This window comes from Pholis gunnellus (genome assembly GCF_910591455.1).
Source record: "Pholis gunnellus genome assembly, chromosome: 16".
Taxonomy (NCBI): Eukaryota; Metazoa; Chordata; class Actinopteri; order Perciformes; family Pholidae; genus Pholis; species Pholis gunnellus.
Window position 1 is genome coordinate 12,575,112 of NC_136543.1, and position 19,162 is coordinate 12,594,273.

Below are 19,162 nucleotides of genomic sequence, written 5' to 3' on the forward strand. Positions count from 1 at the left end.
ATTGTGGGCAAGAGGAAACAATAGAACATGTTATTGTGCAATGTCAGAAATATGAGCAGGAAAGAGGGCAGCTGATTGGAGACCTCGGCAAGATGAAGGTACGGTTGGATATAGTGGATATATTCTGCAAAAGAACTCAAAAGGTGAGTGTTATCAAGTATTATTTCAATATCTTTGATTAATAAATATTATTAAGAAAATATGAGCCCGTTGTTTTATTTTATTTTTTAGTTTAGTTTGTTTTTTCTTTTCTTTGAATTTTAAAATACGAGACATTCTGATCCACACTCCATACCAGTTGGTGGCGGTAATGCACCAATTAATTGTTTGCCAACCGCCAATAAACCTCAAAAAGAAAGAAAGAAAGTGATTGTCTGCCCCGCCCCTGATTGAATCCTCCTGTGTCTAATCACCTGCACCTCCCCAGTGTATTTAAACCCTGTGTGTCCCTTGTGTCAGTTCATCTGTTGTGTGACCTGCTCTGCTGAGGTATTTAATGGTATGTTCCCTGTTTTGCTCTTTGCGCTTTCATGTATGTATCCCTCTTGTTTGTTTTGTGTTTTGCCTGTTCCTTGTTTTCCTTGGATTTTGGTCCCTGCAAGTTTTGTTTCTGACAGTTTGTTTATAAAAATCAGTCAAATTATTCTAATCCTGTGTCTCTCTGCGTTTGGGTCCATCCCCTGCTACTCTTTTTGTCTAAACCCTGACAGTTGGAGGGGGTCTTGAGGAAAACAAAAACCTAGAGGAAATATTTTAATTAATTATAGCTTTAATGTGGCATCTCTAGAGCTTGTAGTCTTAGTTTGGCTTATGTTCAGATACTGTGTGGTTGCTCAAAGTGTTCGCCGAGTTCAGCGACTAATAATAATATTGTGCCAACAGTGAAGACCCCCTCTCTGAAGCCTCTATAAGAAAGCAGCCTGTCTCGATCAACAACAACCCTCATCCTGCTCCTGTTACAGAGACTCCAACATGCTTCTGTTCCTCTTCTTGTTTGGTCTGGCTCTGGGTGCTGTGTCTCCTTCTAATGACACTCAAGCACCGCTACAGAATGGAACCTGTCCCATGTTCTGGCACAGCTTCAACAGCAGATGCTTCATGTACGTCGCCACAGACATGACCTGGGCTGATGCAGAGATCTACTGTGTCAGAGAGGGAGTCAACCTGGTGTCAATCCACAGTCCGGAGGAACAACATTTTGTCAAATCCCTGATCAAGAACTCTGACCCTGCTGAGAGGAACACCTGGATCGGACTCCGTGACATCCACAAAGAAGGAACATGGATGTGGTCTGATGGGTCCACCGTCAACTTTGTCTATTGGAGCGATGACCAGCCAGACAACTACGACGGAAATGAACACTGTGCCCAGACCAACTTTCCTAGTGAACTGAAATGGAACGACTACCCATGTTCACGTACTTTTCCCTTTGTCTGTGCATCTTGCACAAACTGTCCTTAGTAACTGAGATGTTACATCTGTCTGGTTGAAACTCGTTGCTCTGCTGACATGCATTTTGTCATCTACAATAAAGACACAAATGTTCACTTCCATGTGTGTTTGGGTAGACTTTGTTTTACTAACCTTAATTTCGATATTTGATGTTCACACATGTAACTCCTGTGGTTGATCAAACTGAATACTTCCACACCTTTTTGATAATCTAATTATAATAACAAAGCCATACAGTAAAAATGACCGTTTAATCCACATATTTAAACTCTCTATGCATCACTAACCGCTCCAGTTTTAAAGAAATAACATAGGTGCCAGTCAGGTCTTAACCTCTTCCACTCCCCCCCCCCCCCCCCCCCCCTACTTTGGAGCAACAACGCCTAAAATGACATACCCAAATTGTCTGAACCACTCTGACTATACAGGACTGTCTCAGAAAATTAGAATATTGTGATAAAGTTCTTTATTTTGTGTAATGCAACTAAAAAAACAAATGTCATGCATTCTGGATTCATTACAAATCAACTGAAATATTGCAAGCCTTTTATTCTTTCAATATTGCTGATTATGGCTTACAGCTTAAGAAAACTCAAATATCCTATCTCTAAATATTAGAATATCATGAAAAAGTATACTAGTAGGGTATTCAACTAATCACTTGAATCGTCTAACTCGAAACACCTGCAAGGGTTTCCTGAGCCTTGAAAAACACTCAGCTTGGTTCAGTAAACTAAATCACACGTATGGGGATTATCACAATATTCTAATTTTCTGAGACAGTCCTGTATGCATAAATGAGGGCTTTCTAGAAAGGAAAACCCCCTAAGGTTCCTTGTGAAAGTGTCTGTAGACCTGTAGGTCATACAGAAACAGAGCAGTGGGCCTTAGAAGTCAGTACAAATTAAGATTTGTGTCCGCCTAAAATAAAAAAGTAGCTTTCAGTATATATAACTGCCTTTGGCTGAATCTGTACCGGTAAAGGACAGCATAGGGCTGTAACTACACTATCAGTAAACATCTTCCTCAAATTTGAAGAAGATTGGACAAAGTATGACCATTCTACAGTTTTCCTTTCCATGAAGAGATCCAGGCGGAGCTCTAAAGGATATTTGGAGATCCAAATGGACACATGATAACCAAATGATATTCTGACATAAAGGTGTTTTTTCCTTTACATTTTGCTATTATATTATTTCCCTTTTATTTTTAGCCATAGCAAATTGCAAAAACTAAGTATATATGGTGGAAGACGTGGTATGTAAGTAGCAGACTTGCTGTGCGTAATAGCCACGACCGAGCGCACGGCCGAGTATGCGGGTAGCTCCCCAGCACAGCTCAATGTTCACATGCAATACATCGTTAGAAAGCCTGAAGTCTCCTCTAGACGAAGGGCTTGACACGCCTAAACGTATCGCTAGTTGTTACTCATGAAATGCAGTCAACAAAAACGGAGCAAATCCACGTTTTCAGGGCAGGTGAAGATAGCTCGATCTCCTGGCTTCAATACATTACTGTCAGTGAACAAACAATGCTGAGCCAGATGCTAACATAGTGCAGTGTTGAAAACCGGCGTTATTATGATCGCCAAAGTCATTTGTAGGCACAGACACACCATAATGACGCAACAGAAAAGAGCCGAAAATAAAAAGTGAAAAATTATGTCCGCGTTGGCTGACTGCTTATACCAATAGTTTGCTCGATTTGTGTTATATATAAACCACTGTTTTCTGGAGCCACTAGCTCCATGGTAGCATCCGCTAGCACATTTACTCGTAAAATCGGGTCTGTACTGTATCTTTCGCCGTCGAAATGCTGCAAGACCCGACTTGCAGCGGTCATGGCAACTTTGGACAGTGTGAGTTTGAATAAAACAAAATCGATGCTTTCTTCGCAAAGACGAGAATGTTTTGAATGATGGGATACCGAACACGGCCATGTTCTGTGACGTAATTTTCGTAAGCAAGCCGTAAGAACGGAAAGGAAGGTGATCGCGGACGCCGGCGTCCTCGCGGAGTTGAAGAGGGGATCAAGTAAGTTAATCAGCATGGGTTGCCATAACCGGGTCCTTAAAACTGTCTACTGTAGCCGTTAGTGAAATGTCCCTCCATGGCTACTGTAGGGTTAGGTAGGTCTTAGCACATCCTGATACCTTGTTCCCAAATTGTTTGGTTTACGAGCTTTGTCATTCCCCTCTGATCCCTGGTGAGACATGTTGTGCCTGTCACATGCAATGCTTTGGTAGTTAACTTTAGTTGTGTTAAGTTGAGTTGTTGTTACTGTGGGTTTTACTCTGGTTCAGTTACTCCAGGTCCGGCTCCATAGAGACTCTCGCTTCCCCGTGTTGAGCTGTCCGGATGGGGGTTGCGCAACGATCAGACAGGAGCTGACTGCCACTGCTGTTTAGTTTAGTCTTTAGTTGGTTCACTTTGTTATCTCTGTAGCGCTCATTGCTTTCCCCCAATAAATATTAGATTCTTGAACATTAGTAGAACATTGTGTGTTGAACAGCTGTTTTGTTTGTCCAAGTGCTGTAGGACCGGTGGGAAGCGTGGCTCAATGACTCTTATTACTGCAGTGAGTTAGGTTTTTCATGGAGCCAGTGAAATACACATTTTGTGAAGAAATGCAGCGTAGATTTATGAGAGTCTGAGGTTCCGTCATTAGATGGCAGTTAGTTAAGACCTGACTGGCCCTTATGTTATTTCTTTAAAACTGGAGCGGTTAGTGATGCATAGAGAGTTGAAATATGTGGATTAAACTGTCATTTTTACTGTATGGCTGCATTATTATAATTAGGAGATTATCAAAAAAGTGTGGAAGTATTCAGTTTGATCAACCACAGGAGTCACATGTGTGAACATCCAATATCGAAATTAAGGTTAGTAAAACAAAGTCTACCCAAACACACATGGAAGTGAACATTTGTGTCTTTATTGTAGATGACAAAATGCATGTCAGCAGAGCAACGAGTGACCAGTTTCAACCAGACAGATGTAACATCTCAGTTACTAAGGACAGTTTGTGCAAGACGCACAGACAAAGGCAAAAGTACGTGAACATGGGTAGTCGTTCCATTTCAGTTCACTAGGAAAGTTGGTCTGGGCACAGTGTTCATTTCCGTCGTAGTTGTCTGGCTGGTCATCGCTCCAATAGACAAAGTTGACGGTGGACCCATCAGACCACATCCATGTTCCTACTTTGTGGATGTCACGGAGTCCGATCCAGGTGTTCATCTCAGCAGGGTCAGAGTTCTTGATCAGGGATTTAACAAAATTCTGTTCCTCCTGACTGTGGATTGACACCAGGTTGACTCCCTTTTTGACACAGTAGATCTCTGCATCAACCCAGGTCATCTGTGTGGCGATGTACTTGAAGCATCTGCTGTTGAAGCTGTGCCAGAACGTGGGACAGGTTCCGTCCTGTAGCGGTGCTTGAGTGTCATTAGAAGGACACACAGCACCCAGAGCCAGACCAAACAAGAAGAGGAACAGAAGCATGTTGGGGTCTCTGTCACAGGATCAGGTTGAGGGTTGTTGTGTTGGAGTTGATAGAGACAGGAGAGAGGCTGGCTTCTTATAGAGGCTTCAGAGAGGGTGTCTTCACTGTTGGCACATTATTATTATTAGTCGCTGTACTTGGCAAACACTTTCAGCAACCACACAGTATCTGAACATGAGCCGAAATAAGACCAAAAGCTCAACTAGAGATGTCCCATTGAAGCTATAATCAATATAAATCATTTCTCTAAGTTTTTGTTTTTAATTTCCTCAAGACCCCCTACAACAGTCAGGGTTTAGGCAAAAAGAGTAGCAGGAGATGGACCCAAATGCAGAGAGATACGAGATTAGAATAAGATTTGACTGATTTTAATAAACAAACTGTCCAAAACAAAACTTGCAGGGATCAAAATCCAAGAAAAACAAGGAACGGCCAAAACTCAAAAACGTAATTAGAAAACAAACAAGAGGGATACATACATGAACGAGCAAGGTGCAAAACAAGTCGCAAACCATGCAACATACCATTAAATACCTCAGCAGAGCAGGTCACACAACAGATGAACTGACACAAGGGACACACAGGGTTTAAATACACTGGGGAGGTGCAGGTGATTAGAAACAGGAGGATTCAATCAGGGGCGGGGCAGACAATCACACAGGCGGGAAAACATGCAAAGGCAGGAAGTGAAGTGAACACATGACACAAGAGGCAGGGAAATTTAAAATAATACAAGAAACCAACTGAAAAAACAAAAGACCGTCACACAAACATTTATATTTTATTGCACTTAACCCTCCACAGAGCATGAGTGTGATTACATAGGTTTTCACAGATGCATCAAAGAATTTAGGAAACAAGGAAGGAGTGGCATTTATTGTTCCAGAATTTAATATTAAAATCGGTAAAATGATCACTGAGGGAGTATCAGTGTACTCGGGGGAAATGCTGGCAATAATGAATTTTTAAATACTAGACATCCTGATACACACTCCATACCAGTTGGTGGCGGTAATGCACCAATTAAGTGTTTGCAAACCGCCAATAAACCTAAAAAAAGAAAGAAAGAAAGTGATTGTCTGCCCCGCCCCTGATTGAATCATCCTGTGTCTAATCACCTGCACCTCCCCAGTGTATTTAAACCCTGTGTGTCGCTTGTGTCGGTTCATCTGTTGTGTGACCTGCTCTGCCGAGGTATTTAATGGTATGTTCCATGGTTTGCGCCTTGCGCTTTCATGTATGTATCCCTCTTGTTTGTTTTCTAGTTACGTTTTTGGGTTTTGCCTGTTCCTTGTTTTCCTTGGATTTTGATCCCTGCAAGTTTGGTTTTGGACAGTTTGTTTATAAAAATCAGTCAAATATTATTCTAATCCCGTGTCTCTGCGTTTGGGTCCATCCCCTGCTACTCTTTTTGCCTAAACCCTGACAGTTGGAGGGGGTCTTGAGGAAATTTAAAACAAAAACTTAGAGAAATTAATTATAGCTTCAATGTGACCTCTCCAGGTGAGCTTGTGGTCTTATTTTGGCTTATGTTCAGATACTGTGTGGTTGCTGAAAGTGTTCGCCGAGTTCAGCGACTAATAATAATATTGTGCCAACAGTGAAAACACCCTCTCTGAAGCCTCTATAAGAAAGCAGCCTCTCACCTGTCTCGATCAACTCCAACACAACAACCCTCATCCTGCTCCTGTGAAAGAGACCCCAACATGCTGCTGTTCCTCTTCTTGTTTGGTCTGGCTCTGGGTGCTGTGTCTCCTTCTAATGACACTCAAGCGCCGCTACAGGATGGAACCTGTCTCCCGTTCTGGCACAGCTTCAACAGCAGATGCTTCAAGTACATCGCCACAAGGCTGACCTGGGCTGATGCAGAGATCCACTGTGTCAGAGAAGGAGTCCACCTGGTGTCAATCCACAGTCTGGAGGAACAGAATTTTGTCAAATCCCTGATCAAGAACTTTGACCCTGCTGAGAGGAACACCTGGATCGGATTCAGTGACAGCCACAAAGAAGCAACATGGATGTGGTCTGATGGGTCCACCGTCAACTTTGTCTATTGGAGCAATAACCAGCCAGACAACAACAGAAATGAACACTGTGCCCACACCAACTATCGTAGTGAACAGAAATGGAACGACCAGCGATGTTCACGTACTTTTCCCTTTGTCTGTGCATCTCGCATAAACTGTCCTTAGTAACTGAGATGTTACATCTGTCTGGTTGAACCTGGTCACTTGTTTCTCTGCTGACATGCATTTTGTCATCTACAGTAAAGACACAAATGTTAATCTGTGTGTTTGTGTAGACTTTGTTTTACTAACCTTAATTTTGATATTGGATGTTCACACATGTGACTCCTGTGGTTGATCAAACTGAATACTTCCACACCTTTTTGATAATCTCCTAATTATAATAACACAGCCATACAGTAAAAATGACAGTTTAATCCACATATTTAAACTCTCTATGCATCACTAACTATTACAGTTTTAAAGAAATAACATAAGGGCCAGTCAGGTCTTAACAAACTGCCATCTAATGACGGAACCTCAGACTGTCATAAATCTACGCTGCATTTCTTCACAAGAAAATGTGTATTATTTCACTGGATCCATGAAAAACCTAACTCACTGCAGTAATTCATTTAGCCACAGGTCCTACAGCACTTGTACAAACAAAACAGCTGCTCAACACACAATGTTCTGCTAATGTTCAAGAATCTATTTATTGGGGGAAAGCAATGAGCGCCACAGAGATAACAAAGTGAACCAACACAGACCAACAGACTAAAGACTAAACTAAACAGCAGTGGCAGTCAGCTCCTGTCTGATCGTTGCGCAACCCCCATCCGGACAGCTCAGCACGGGGAAGCGAGAGTCGCTATGGAGCTGGACCTGGAGTAACTGAACCAGAGTCAAACCCACAGTAACAACAACTTAACACAACTAAAGTTAGCTACACAAAGCATTGCACGTGACAGGCACAACATGTCTCACCAGGGATCAGAGGGGAATGACAAGGCTCGTAAACCAAACAATTTGGGAACAAGGAAGCAGGAGGTGCTAAGGCCTACCTAACCCTACAGTAGCCAAGGAGGGACATTTCACTACCGGCTACAGTAGACAGTTTTAAGGACCCGGTTATGGCAACCCATGCTGAAGAACTTACTTCATCCTTTTAAGTAATTTATTTGAAATGAGAGAAAATTCTGAAGACTAAAGAAGTCAGTTTATTGTACAGTAAATGTTTTTTGCAGCTACACAAGTTGGTGTTGAGATCTTTGCATCTCAAGAGTTATTTTTGTTCACAGTATGAGACAAACCAGCCAAGATTATGAGAGTAATATTCATAAGTTCTGTGTATTCTATTTTGAGGTGACAACTTAATATGAGCTTCAACATTGTGTCAGTTCATTCTTGAGAAGTTTGTGGTTTGAAGCTGGAATGTAAAAGTACTTGTAGATCTGTTTTCTGGCCACTTGAGAGCAGCAGAAGAGCAAGTGGGTGAGATGACGCTCTTCTCTTTCCTCTGGTGTTAAATGCTGTAGCGGACAGGAAACCAACAGGAAGGTGTAGTTAGTGTTTTATCGGCCGTAGTCATGACTGTAAAGTTACGTTTACGCAACGTTTAAAACCTGTTTGCATGTTAAAACAAAACAGAAAGTTCACAATGCAAGATAGGACACATTGAAGGCTTTGTACCATTGTAATATTGTTGATGTGTAAATATATGCCCATGTTTAGTATGTTATTATTGATCAGTTGTAAATGTAAACTTGGTCAGTCACAAAGCAATACGTCTCCCCTCGTGTCCAGACCTTGACTAAATCACTCTGCTTCAAACCCTTTTATGTGTTATCTGCAGTATATCATCCAGAAACTCAGAGACAGACCTCTGAGCAGCAACTTGACGCATAAGCTGTATGTGCTTCAATACCTATATACCAATACATATCTTTCTAACAAAAACCCACGTACAGTTCTTTACCTAAGATGGTCTTTATCAGGGAGGAAAGGATCACACAGGCTGTACATATTAATAAAGTAGAGAATAAACATAAAAAAGTATTAAAAAAAAATGAGGTGTTTGGTGGGAAGTGAATGGGGGTCAGATAGAACTGCTTTGAAAGCCATATACAGTGTATTAATTAGGTCTATATTATATTATAGTTGTGTGGTTTATGGATCAGCAGCAAGCTGATCTCTCAAAAAACTGGATACTATTCAATATCAGGCAATGAGAAAATGCACCGGTTCCTTTAAAACAACCCCAACGGCTGCATTACAGGTGGAAATGGGTGAAATGCCGCTAGAACTAAGAAAAGAACACTGTTAGCATTGAGCTATTGGGCTAATCTACAGGGACACAGTAGATAACATCCAACACAGGAAACATTAGAACCTTGCTGGGAAAAGGAGAAGAGGGAGACAAGAAGCTTTGGATGGACAGTAGCACAGAAAGCAACAGAAGTTGACACAGCTAAAGTACACTTCAGTCCAACAGTCGCATTGCCAAACAATAGCACCGTGGATACTTCCTGATGCATCAGTAGTCTTTACATTATTAAAAAAGAAGAACAAGGGTAGAGCGGATCATTTCAAATGGCAGACAATACAGGCACATATCGACAGTTACCACAGTTATATCCAGGTTTTCACAGATGCATCAAAGAATTTAGGAAACAAGGTAGGAGTGGCATTTATTGTTCCAGAATTTAATATTAAAATAGGTAAAATGATCACTGAGGGAGTATCAGTGTACACGGGGGAAATGCTGTCAATAATGTTAGCACTACAGTGAATAGAGGACACAAGGCCATTGAGGGCAATCATTTGTTCAGATTCAAGTTCATCATTAGCCAGCTTACAGAGCAGCCATTCAGAAAGTAGCCCAGACATCCTTATAGAAATACAACAAACATTAAACAGAATTCAAATGATGGGTCTGACAGTCATCTTCCTATGGGTACCAGCACATATTGGGGTCAAAGGAAATGAAATGGCAGATAAAGCTGCAAAAGAGGCCACGAAAAATAGCTGCACTAATGTTGCAGTCAGCTTCAGTAAATCAGAAACAAAAAGTATCATTAAACAGAGGTTGAAGGAAAGGTGGCAGAAGCAATGGGAAGAAGACAGGAAAGGACGATGGTTTGACCGAGTTCAGAGGAAAGTGGGAGAAATGAGATGTGCAGGAAGGACCAGGAGAGAGGAAACGGTCATATCAAGGCTTAGATTTGGACACACTGGCCTAAACAGTATGCTTCAAAAAATAGGTAAACACGAAACAGGAAAATGCGACTATTGTGGGCAAGAGGAAACAATAGAACATGTTATTGTGCAATGTCAGAAATATGAGCAGGAAAGAGGGCAGCTGATTGGAGACCTCGGCAAGATGAAGGTACGGTTGGATATAGTGGATATATTCTGCAAAAGAACTCAAAAGGTGAGTGTTATCAAGTATTATTTCAATATCTTTGATTCATAAATATTATTAAGAAAATATGAGCCCGTTGTTTTATTTTATTTTTTAGTTTGTTTTTTCTTTTCTTTGAATTTTTAAATACTAGACATTCTGATCCACACTCCATACCAGTTGGTGGCGGTAATGCACCAAATAATTGTTTGCCAACCGCCAATAAACCTAAAAAAAGAAAGAAAGAAAGTGATTGTCTGCCCCGCCCCTGATTGAATCCTCCTGTGTCTAATCACCTGCACCTCCCCAGTGTATTTAAACCCTGTGTGTCCCTTGTGTCGGTTCATCGGTTGTGTGACCTGCTCTGCTGAGGTATTTAATGGTATTTTCCCTGGTTTGCGCCTTGCTCTTTCATGTATGTATCCCTCTTGTTTGTGTTCTAATTGTGTTTTTGAGTTTTGGCCATTCCTTGTTTTCCTTGGATTTTGGTCCCTGCAAGTTTTGTTTCTGATAAGTTTTGTTTATAAAAATCAGTCAAATTATTCTAATCCTGTGTCTCTCTGCGTTTGGGTCCATCCCCTGCTACTCTTTTTGTCTAAACCCTGACAGTTGGAGGGGGTCTTGAGGAAAACAAAAACCTAGAGAAAATATTTTAATTAATTATAGCTTTAATGTGACATCTCTAGAGCTTGTAGTCTTATTTTGGCTTATGTTCAGATACTGTGTGGTTGCTGTAAGTGTTTGCCGAGTTCAGCGACTAATAATATTATTGTGCCAACAGTGAAAACACCCTCTCTGAAGCCTCTATAAGAAAGCAGCCTCTCTCGATCAACTCCAACACAACCCTCATCCTCATCCTGTGACAGACACCAACATGCTTCTGTTCCTCTTCTTGTTTGGTCTGGCTCTGGGTGCTGTGTGTCCTTCTAATGACACTCAAGCACCGCTACAGAATGGAACCTGTCCCATGTTCTGGCACAGCTTCAACAGCAGATGCTTCAAGTACGTCGCCACAGACATGACCTGGGCTGATGCAGAGTTCTACTGTGTCAGAAAGGGAGTCAACCTGGTGTCAATCCACAGTCTGCAGGAACAGAATTTTGTCAAATCCCTGATCAAGAACTTTGACCCTGCTGAGGCGCGGACCTGGATCGGACTCAGTGACCTCCACAAAGAAGGAACATGGATGTGGTCTGATGGGTCTTCAGTCAACTTTGTCTATTGGACCACTGGAGAGCCAAACGACCACTCCGGAAACGAAAACTGTGTCCAGACCAACTTTCCTAAAGCTCTGAAATGGAACGATGTTCCATGCTCACGTACTTATCCCTTTGTTTGTGCATCTCGCTACTGGATGTTTCATATGTCTGATTGAACCTGTTCACTTGTTGCTCTGCTGACATGCATTTTGGACTCTACAATAAAGACACAAATGTTCACTTGTGTTTGTGTAGACTTTGTTTCACTAACCTTAATGTTGATGTTGGATATTCACATATGTAACTCCTGTGGTTGCTCAAATGGAATATTTCCACACCTTTTTTGAGCTCATAATTTTGAAGGTACAATTAAAAATTTCATCTTAATCCACATATCCCTGTGCATCACAAACTATTTCAAAGCATTAATTGTTGAGTTCCAGTCAGTTCTGTGGACTCCTTCCTCAGCAATACACTCTCTCCTTCCGCATCAGTGCAGCTGCATTGGTCCCAGCATCTACACTGAAAGCTATGGGCAGCTGGTCCTCAGCAGTCTACGAACGTTGCGTTCACCCGGGAGTTGTCGAATTTAATCGCAACTCGAAAGGCTATGAGCACTACGCTGTAGACTACTTTAGTTCCGCCATGCATGATAATCAAATACCAATGCTGCATTTGCAAATGGTTGGCTGGGGTTCCCTGGTCTTGAGGAAATTAAAAACAAAAACTTAGAGAATCTATTTCTTATAGCTTCAGGTGAGCTTTTGGTCGTATTTCGGCTTATGTTCAGTTACTGTGTTCGCCAAGTTCAGCGACTAATGATATTGTGCCAACAGTGAAAACGCCCACTGTGATGTCCAAATGAGAAAAAAATATATGATCATCACAGTTCTTATTGGGGAAATCAACACGTCGGTGAGACGATGTATCCCTCCTGATTTTTACGCTAGTTATTGTACTGCTTACTGAATCCATTAGGAGCCACAGCGGGAACCCAAATAAGAATGAAAAACTGAGCTTTATGCAGATGTTTTACTGTTTATTACTGTCATGAATCTAGACCAGCCTTAGTGTCAATTACTCAGTTCTATGGTTCCTTGTCAGGATGTCAAATTGATTCTGATAATAAATGTCTGTGATATTTGGCTATCGATATATAATTGGATATGGCGAGAATATATTGAACTATCCTGACTTCATTTTGCTTGGTCTACTGTACCCTCTGGAGTTTTGTACTTATGGATAACTGTAATATTAGACGGCTATAAAGGCAAAATGTATACAGAATACTTAAAGATGTCAAGAAAGTCTTATTAGATTAATTGATCAACTCATTTCATGGATGGTTGAAAAAATGTATAAAATTGAATGTATTACCCAGACAGGTCTGTCCAACGTATGTGATATACATCTCAAAGAAAACATAAAGAAATAGTGGAAATATTTCTGAAACTTCATATGATAAAGATACTTTGTCATATAACTCTATCAATGATGAGTAGGGATTGCTTGATAACAATGTTGAATGTGTTTTGATTGGCTTATGTTCAGATAGTATGCTGTGTACAACTGAAAGTGTTGACCAAGTGCATTTGACCACTGATATCACAACAGTGCAGACATCGTCTGTGAAGCATATCAAATAAGGTTGAGTTGCCTTCAACATACAAACATTCATAAAGCACATGGTCTTATATCACTTGATGCTGAGAAGACCTTTGATGAAATATAGTACTTGTTTAGTATCATTCTGATCTTGGGGAGTGCTTCAGTATGGTTTTCTTGTGTTTCTCTGTCCCTTTCCTGCCGTGTACCCTGTTGGTCTATCTGTGTTTGTGTGTTGTTCCTGACCTGCTGTTAACCTGGATCCCTGTTCCCCTGAGCACCTGCCAGCAACCGGGTCAGATCGTTGTTACAACCACAGCAGTAGTTTGTCGCTCATGACCGCTCTGCTTTGTGCAATCAGTCATTTCTTCTTGCAGTTTGATTTACCTGACCATACCCTGTTTCCTTGTGTCTTCACGATCATTTCCTTCCAACTACCATAACCCCGAGCTGTCACACCAGCCACGCTCTCTTATCAGCCTGTCCTGCTACCTTCTGCCTCCGCTGCTCCTCCTCAACCTCTTACCATCCTCATTGCACTTTGTCCCTGCAATATTTACTCTACACTCTGAGTGAATCTGTGTTTTATCCACCAATTACTGATTGTAACAGGGAAGGTTTTGTTAGAATGATTTAGCAAGTTGATATATTATTAACATATTGCCAGTGTACACTTACACACATATTTTATCAAACACTAGAGCTGTAATTATTGTGCCAGAGTTCTGTCAATGAATCCTTATTTCCATGTATTTTCCAGACTCTGTGCAATATACAATATTGGAAAAGCAGCTGTTGCAACACAAGAGCACTGCCTGTCCAGCATGAGGATATCTAATTATGTGGACACAACTGATCATTTACTTCAAACTCACATAAAGAAATCACAGTATCGTGAGTTTGAGCAGCAAAAAGTTTTTAATTAGTGTGTGTGTAACAGAGGCAGCCGGCAGGACTGGAGCAGTGAACACTCAAACACTCAAGCATTTTTAAAGACACAGTATATTGCAAAAAAGTAATATTTGTCCCACAAGCATTCATCCCCATTTCAACACTAAGCTAAGATCAAACTGAATCAAATGAACAGGGGAGAACCGTGATTTTAGATCATTGATTCATTACAAGACAGAAGTCAAAGAGGATGTTGAGGATTTAAACCAAACCAAACTGTTATGAGCAGCTTAGTCCTTGTCTTTGTATTAAAAAGTATTTTTTAAAGACAGACTCTCATCACTAATCACCAACACAAAGAAACCTTAATTTATTCTGGCTTTAAAAACACGCAGCTTTTCTCAGATGGTCTTTATCTGTGAGGAAATTAAAACAATCAAATTACACTTTAGAAAGTTTTTGAATAAATTATGGGATTCATGAGTCATCTCTGGATGAGCTGGTGGTCTTTGGGGCCGTATATTTACTGTGTGACTGTGTACTGAAAGTGTTCGCCAAGTTCAGCTGACCAATAATATCGTGCCAACAGTGAAAACACCCTCTCTGAAGCCTCTATAAGAAAGCAGCCTGTGACCTGTCTCGATCACATCCAACGGTGCAGATCAACTCCACCAACACAACAACCCTCATCCTGCTCCTGTGACAGAGAGACTCCAACATGCTGCTGTTCCTCTTCTTGTTTGGTCTGACTCTGGGTGCTGTGTCTCCTTCTGATGACCCTCAATTGACGCTACAGCAGGGCACCTGTACCGCAACGTGGTACAGCTTCAACAACCGATGCTACAAGTACATCGCCACACGGATGACCTGGGCTGATGCAGGGATCTACTGTGTGTCACAGGGAGTTAACCTGGTGTCAATCCACAGTCTGGTGGAACGGAATTTTGTCAAATCCCTGATCAAGAACTTTGACCCTGTTGAGGGGCGCACCTGGATCGGACTCAGTGACATCCACAAAGAAGGAACATGGATGTGGTCTGATGGGTCTTCAGCCGACTTTTTCGATTGGAGACGTGGACAGCCAGACAACAAGAGAGGAAGGGAAGACTGTGTTCAGACCAACTATCTTGGAGACCGGAAATGGAACGACGCAGCATGTTCATTAACTTATCCCTTTGTTTGTGCATCTCGCAACTGAGATGTTACATATGTCTGATTGAACCTGGTCATTTGTTGCTCTGCTGACAGGCATTTTGGCCTCTACAATAAAGACACAAATGTTCACTTACATGTGTGTTTGTGTAGACTTTGTTTCACTAACCTTAATTTTGATGTTGGATATTCACACATGTAACTCCTGTGGTTGATCAAACAGAATATCCCCACACCTTTTTGATTACCTCCTAATTATAATTTGTATTAAATGCCACATACAGTAAAAATTACATCTTAATCCACATATTTCAACTCTCTATGCATCACCAACCACTACAATTTTAAAGCAATAATTGTTAAGGTCCAGTCAGTTCTTACCTAACTGTCATCTAATGAGGGCACCTCAGACTCTCATAAATCTACGCTGCATTTCTTCACAAGTAAATGTGAATTATTTCACTGGATACATGAAAAACCTAACTCACTGCAGTAATAAGAGTCATTTAGGGGTTTTCCAATGAAAAGCAAGAAGCCAAAATAAAAGGACTTGGTCCAAAGAGTAAACTAAATCTTTCTTTGAGTTATTGCTCGTCTTCGCTTTCATTTTGGATTCAAAACACTCCTGACACATCTCTCATTGGACTTTGTTACAATAGATAATAATTTTACATTTTACTGTAAATAATATAGACACATGCACTCTTCAGAGGTGAATGTTACATGCATGACCCTGCAGCATATAGACTGTAGAGTTGTGATAGAGACCCACTTTTAAACAGAAACCATCTTCTGAGCAGCTGTATCCTTGTCTCTGCATTAAAAGACTTAAAACAGACTCTTATCCCTTGTCACCAATACTTCCCTGAATTGAAATGTAGCAGTTTAAAGGACCCGGTTAAGGCAACCCATGCTGATGAACTTACCTGATCCATCTAAGTAATTTTTTTGAAATGAGTGTAAATTCTGAAGACTAAAGAAGTCAGTTTATTTTACAGTAAATGTTTTTTGCAGCTATACATGTTAGTGTTGAGATTTTTGCATCTCAAGAGTTATTTTTTTTCACAGTATGAGACAAACCAGCCAAGGTTATAAGAGTAATATTCATAAATTCTGTGTATTCTATTTTCAGGTGACAACTTAATATGAGCTTCAACATTGTGTCAGTTCATTCTTGAGAAGACAAGTTTGTGGTTTGAAGCTGGAATGTAAAAGTACTTGTAGTTCTGTTTTCTGGCCACTTGAGAGCAGCAGAAGAGCAAGTGGGTGAGATGACGCTCTTCTCTTTCCTCTGGTGTCAAATGCTGTAGCGGACAGGAAACCAACAGGAAGGTGTAGTTAGTGTTTTATCGGCCGTAGTCATGACTGTAAAGTTACGTTTTTTTAAAGCAATGTTTAAAACCTGTTTGCATGTTAAAACAAAAAACACAAAGTTGAAAATGCAAGATAGGACACATTGTAGGATTTGTACCATTGTAATATTGATGAAGTGTAAATATATGCCCATGTATGTTATTATTGATCAGTCACAAAGCAATACGTCTCCCCTCGTGTCCCCTCAACCTTCTGACAGCTGAAGCCACGTGTCTTTTCTAAAGCAGCGTTTTACTATGTCAACATTTGACTGAAATTTATAAATTATAATTTTTATGTGACACCTCCGGATGAGCTTGTTGTCTTTCTTTGGCTTATATTCAGATACTGTGTAGATGTGTACAAGGGAAAGTGTTGACCAAGTGCATTTGTTTTTCCATCCAGTCTATTAGATAAATGTGGGAACAGCACAACTGTTGCAATCACAACAACAGTGTGAATATCTAATAATGTCGACAAAACTCAACATTTTCAACTCACTCACTAATGAATTCACACTATTGTGAGATATAGCAGCATAATGTTCATATTATGTTTATGGGTAACAGAAGCAGCTGTAAGGAAAGGAGCAGTAAACACTCAAACATGTATTCACCTTTTAAATATTGTCCCACTGAAGCTCTGTGGAGCGTAAAGTGCAAAAAAAGTGTAAAAGAAGTGTTTGTCATCATTTCATTAATAAAACTCACGTACAGCTCTTTACCTCAGATGGTCTTTATCGGGGAGGAAATTAAAATAATAACCTTGAGAAATCATTTGAATAAATTATGATTTGTACGTGATAGCTTGTGGTCTTATTTCGGCTTATCTTCAGATACTGTGTGGTTACTGAAAGTGTTCGCCAACTTCAACTGACCAATAATATCGTGCCAACAGTGAATACACCCTCTCTGAAGCCTTTATAAGAAAGCAGCCTGTCACCTGTCTCGATCACGTCCAACGGTGCAGATCAACTCCAACCAACACAACAACCCTCATCCTGCTCCTGTGACCGAGAGACACCAACATGCTGCTGTTCCTCTTCTTGTTTGGTCTGGCTCTGGGTGCTGTGTCACCTTCTGATGACCATCAAGTGAAGCTAGAGAGGGGCAACTGTCCCATGTTCTGGTACAGCTTCAACAACCGCTGCTACAAGTACGTCGCCACAGACATGACCTGGGCTGATGCAGAGATCCACTGTGTGTCACAAGGAGTCAACCTGGTGTCAATCCACAGTCTGGAGGAACACAATTTTGTCAAATCCCTGATCAAGAACTTTGACCCCTTTGAGGGATATACCTGGATCGGACTTAGTGACATTCACAAAGAAGGAACATGGATGTGGTCTGATGGGTCTGCTGTCAACTTTGTCTATTGGAGCAATGGAGAGCCAAACAACGAACGTGGAATCGAACACTGTGTCCATATCAACAATCCTGGAGAGCTGAAATGGAACGATGTTCCATGTTCACGTACTTATCCCTTTGTTTGTGCATCTCGCAACTGAGATGTTACATCTGTCTGATTGAACCTGTTCTCTTGTTGCTCTGCTGACAGGCATTTTGGCCTCTACAATAAAGACACAAATGTTCACTTACATGTGTGTTTGGGTAGACTTTGTTTCACTAACCTTCATTTTGATATTGGATATTCACACATGTAACTCCTGTGGTTGATCAAACAGAATATCCCCACACCTTTTTGATAATCCCCTAATTATAATTTGTATTAAATGCCACATACAGTAACAATTACATCTTAATGCACATATTTCAACTCTCTATGCATCACCAACCACTACAATTTTAAAGCAATAATTGTTAAGGTCCAGTCAGTTCTTACCTAACTGTCATCTAATGACGGTACCTCAGACTCTCATAAATCTACGCTGCATTTCTTCACAAGTAAATGTGTATTATTTCACTGGATACATGAAAAACCTAACTCACTGCAGTAATAAGAGTCATTTAGGGGTTTTCCAATGAAAAGCTAGGAGCCAAAATAAAAGGACTTTGTCCAAAGAGAGAACTAAATCTTTCTTTGAGTTCTTGCTTGTCTTTGTTTTCATTTTGGATTCCAGATTCATTTTTTATCAAAACACTCTTCACACATCTTTCTAATTGGACTTTGATGTTTTTGTTACAATAGATAATAATTTTACATTTTACTGTAAATAATTTAGACCTATGCACTCTTCAGAGGCGAATGTTACATGACCCTGCAGCATATAGACTGTAGAGTTGTGATAAAGACCCAATTGTAAACAGAAACCATCTTCTGAGCAGCTGTATCCTTGTCTCTGCATTAAAACACTTAAAACAGACTCTTATCCCTTGTCACCAATACTTCCCTGAATTGAAATGTAGCAGTTTAAAGGACCCGGTTAAGGCAACCCATGCTGATGAACTTACCTGATCCATCTAAGTAATTTATTTGAAATTAGTGTAAATTCTGAAGACTAAAGAAGTCAGTTTATTGTACAGTACATGTTTTTTGCAGCTATAAATGTTAGTGTTGAGATTTTTGCATCTCAAGAGTTATTTTTGTTCACAGTATTAGACAAACCAGCCAAGATTATAAGAGTAATATTCATAAATTCT

The 19,162-nt window shown here is 40.6% G+C and overlaps 3 protein-coding genes across 3 annotated transcripts; 2 read left to right on the forward strand and 1 right to left on the reverse strand.

Annotated features, from left to right (window-relative positions):
- Nucleotides 1–972: 972 nt before the first annotated feature.
- LOC306708444 (galactose-specific lectin nattectin-like) lies at nt 973–1,461 on the forward strand (the record flags this gene model as incomplete). The annotated part of the gene is made up of 1 exon (XM_079176282.1): nt 973–1,461. One exon carries the CDS (start codon nt 973–975, stop codon nt 1,459–1,461), a length of 489 nt encoding a protein of 162 aa, XP_079032408.1.
- A 2,293-nt stretch (nt 1,462–3,754) lies between these two features.
- Nucleotides 3,755–4,952, reverse strand: LOC306708446 (galactose-specific lectin nattectin-like; the record flags this gene model as incomplete). Its single annotated transcript, XM_079176285.1, has 2 exons — nt 3,755–3,801; nt 4,508–4,952. The coding sequence occupies 2 exons, from the start codon at nt 4,950–4,952 to the stop codon at nt 3,755–3,757; spliced, it is 492 nt and encodes a 163-aa protein (XP_079032411.1).
- A 12,573-nt stretch (nt 4,953–17,525) lies between these two features.
- On the forward strand, nt 17,526–18,159 carry LOC306708064 (lactose-binding lectin l-2-like). Its single transcript, XM_079175755.1, has one exon. The coding sequence runs from the start codon at nt 17,590–17,592 to the stop codon at nt 18,067–18,069; it is 480 nt and encodes a 159-aa protein (XP_079031881.1). The 5' UTR covers nt 17,526–17,589; the 3' UTR covers nt 18,070–18,159.
- Nucleotides 18,160–19,162: the final 1,003 nt, after the last annotated feature.

What these genes read in the sequence shown, in the direction of transcription:
- LOC306708064 (XM_079175755.1), top strand. Translation starts at nt 17,590, where the DNA reads ATGCTGCTGTTCCTCTTCTTGTTTGGTCTGGCTCTGGGTGCTGTGTCA.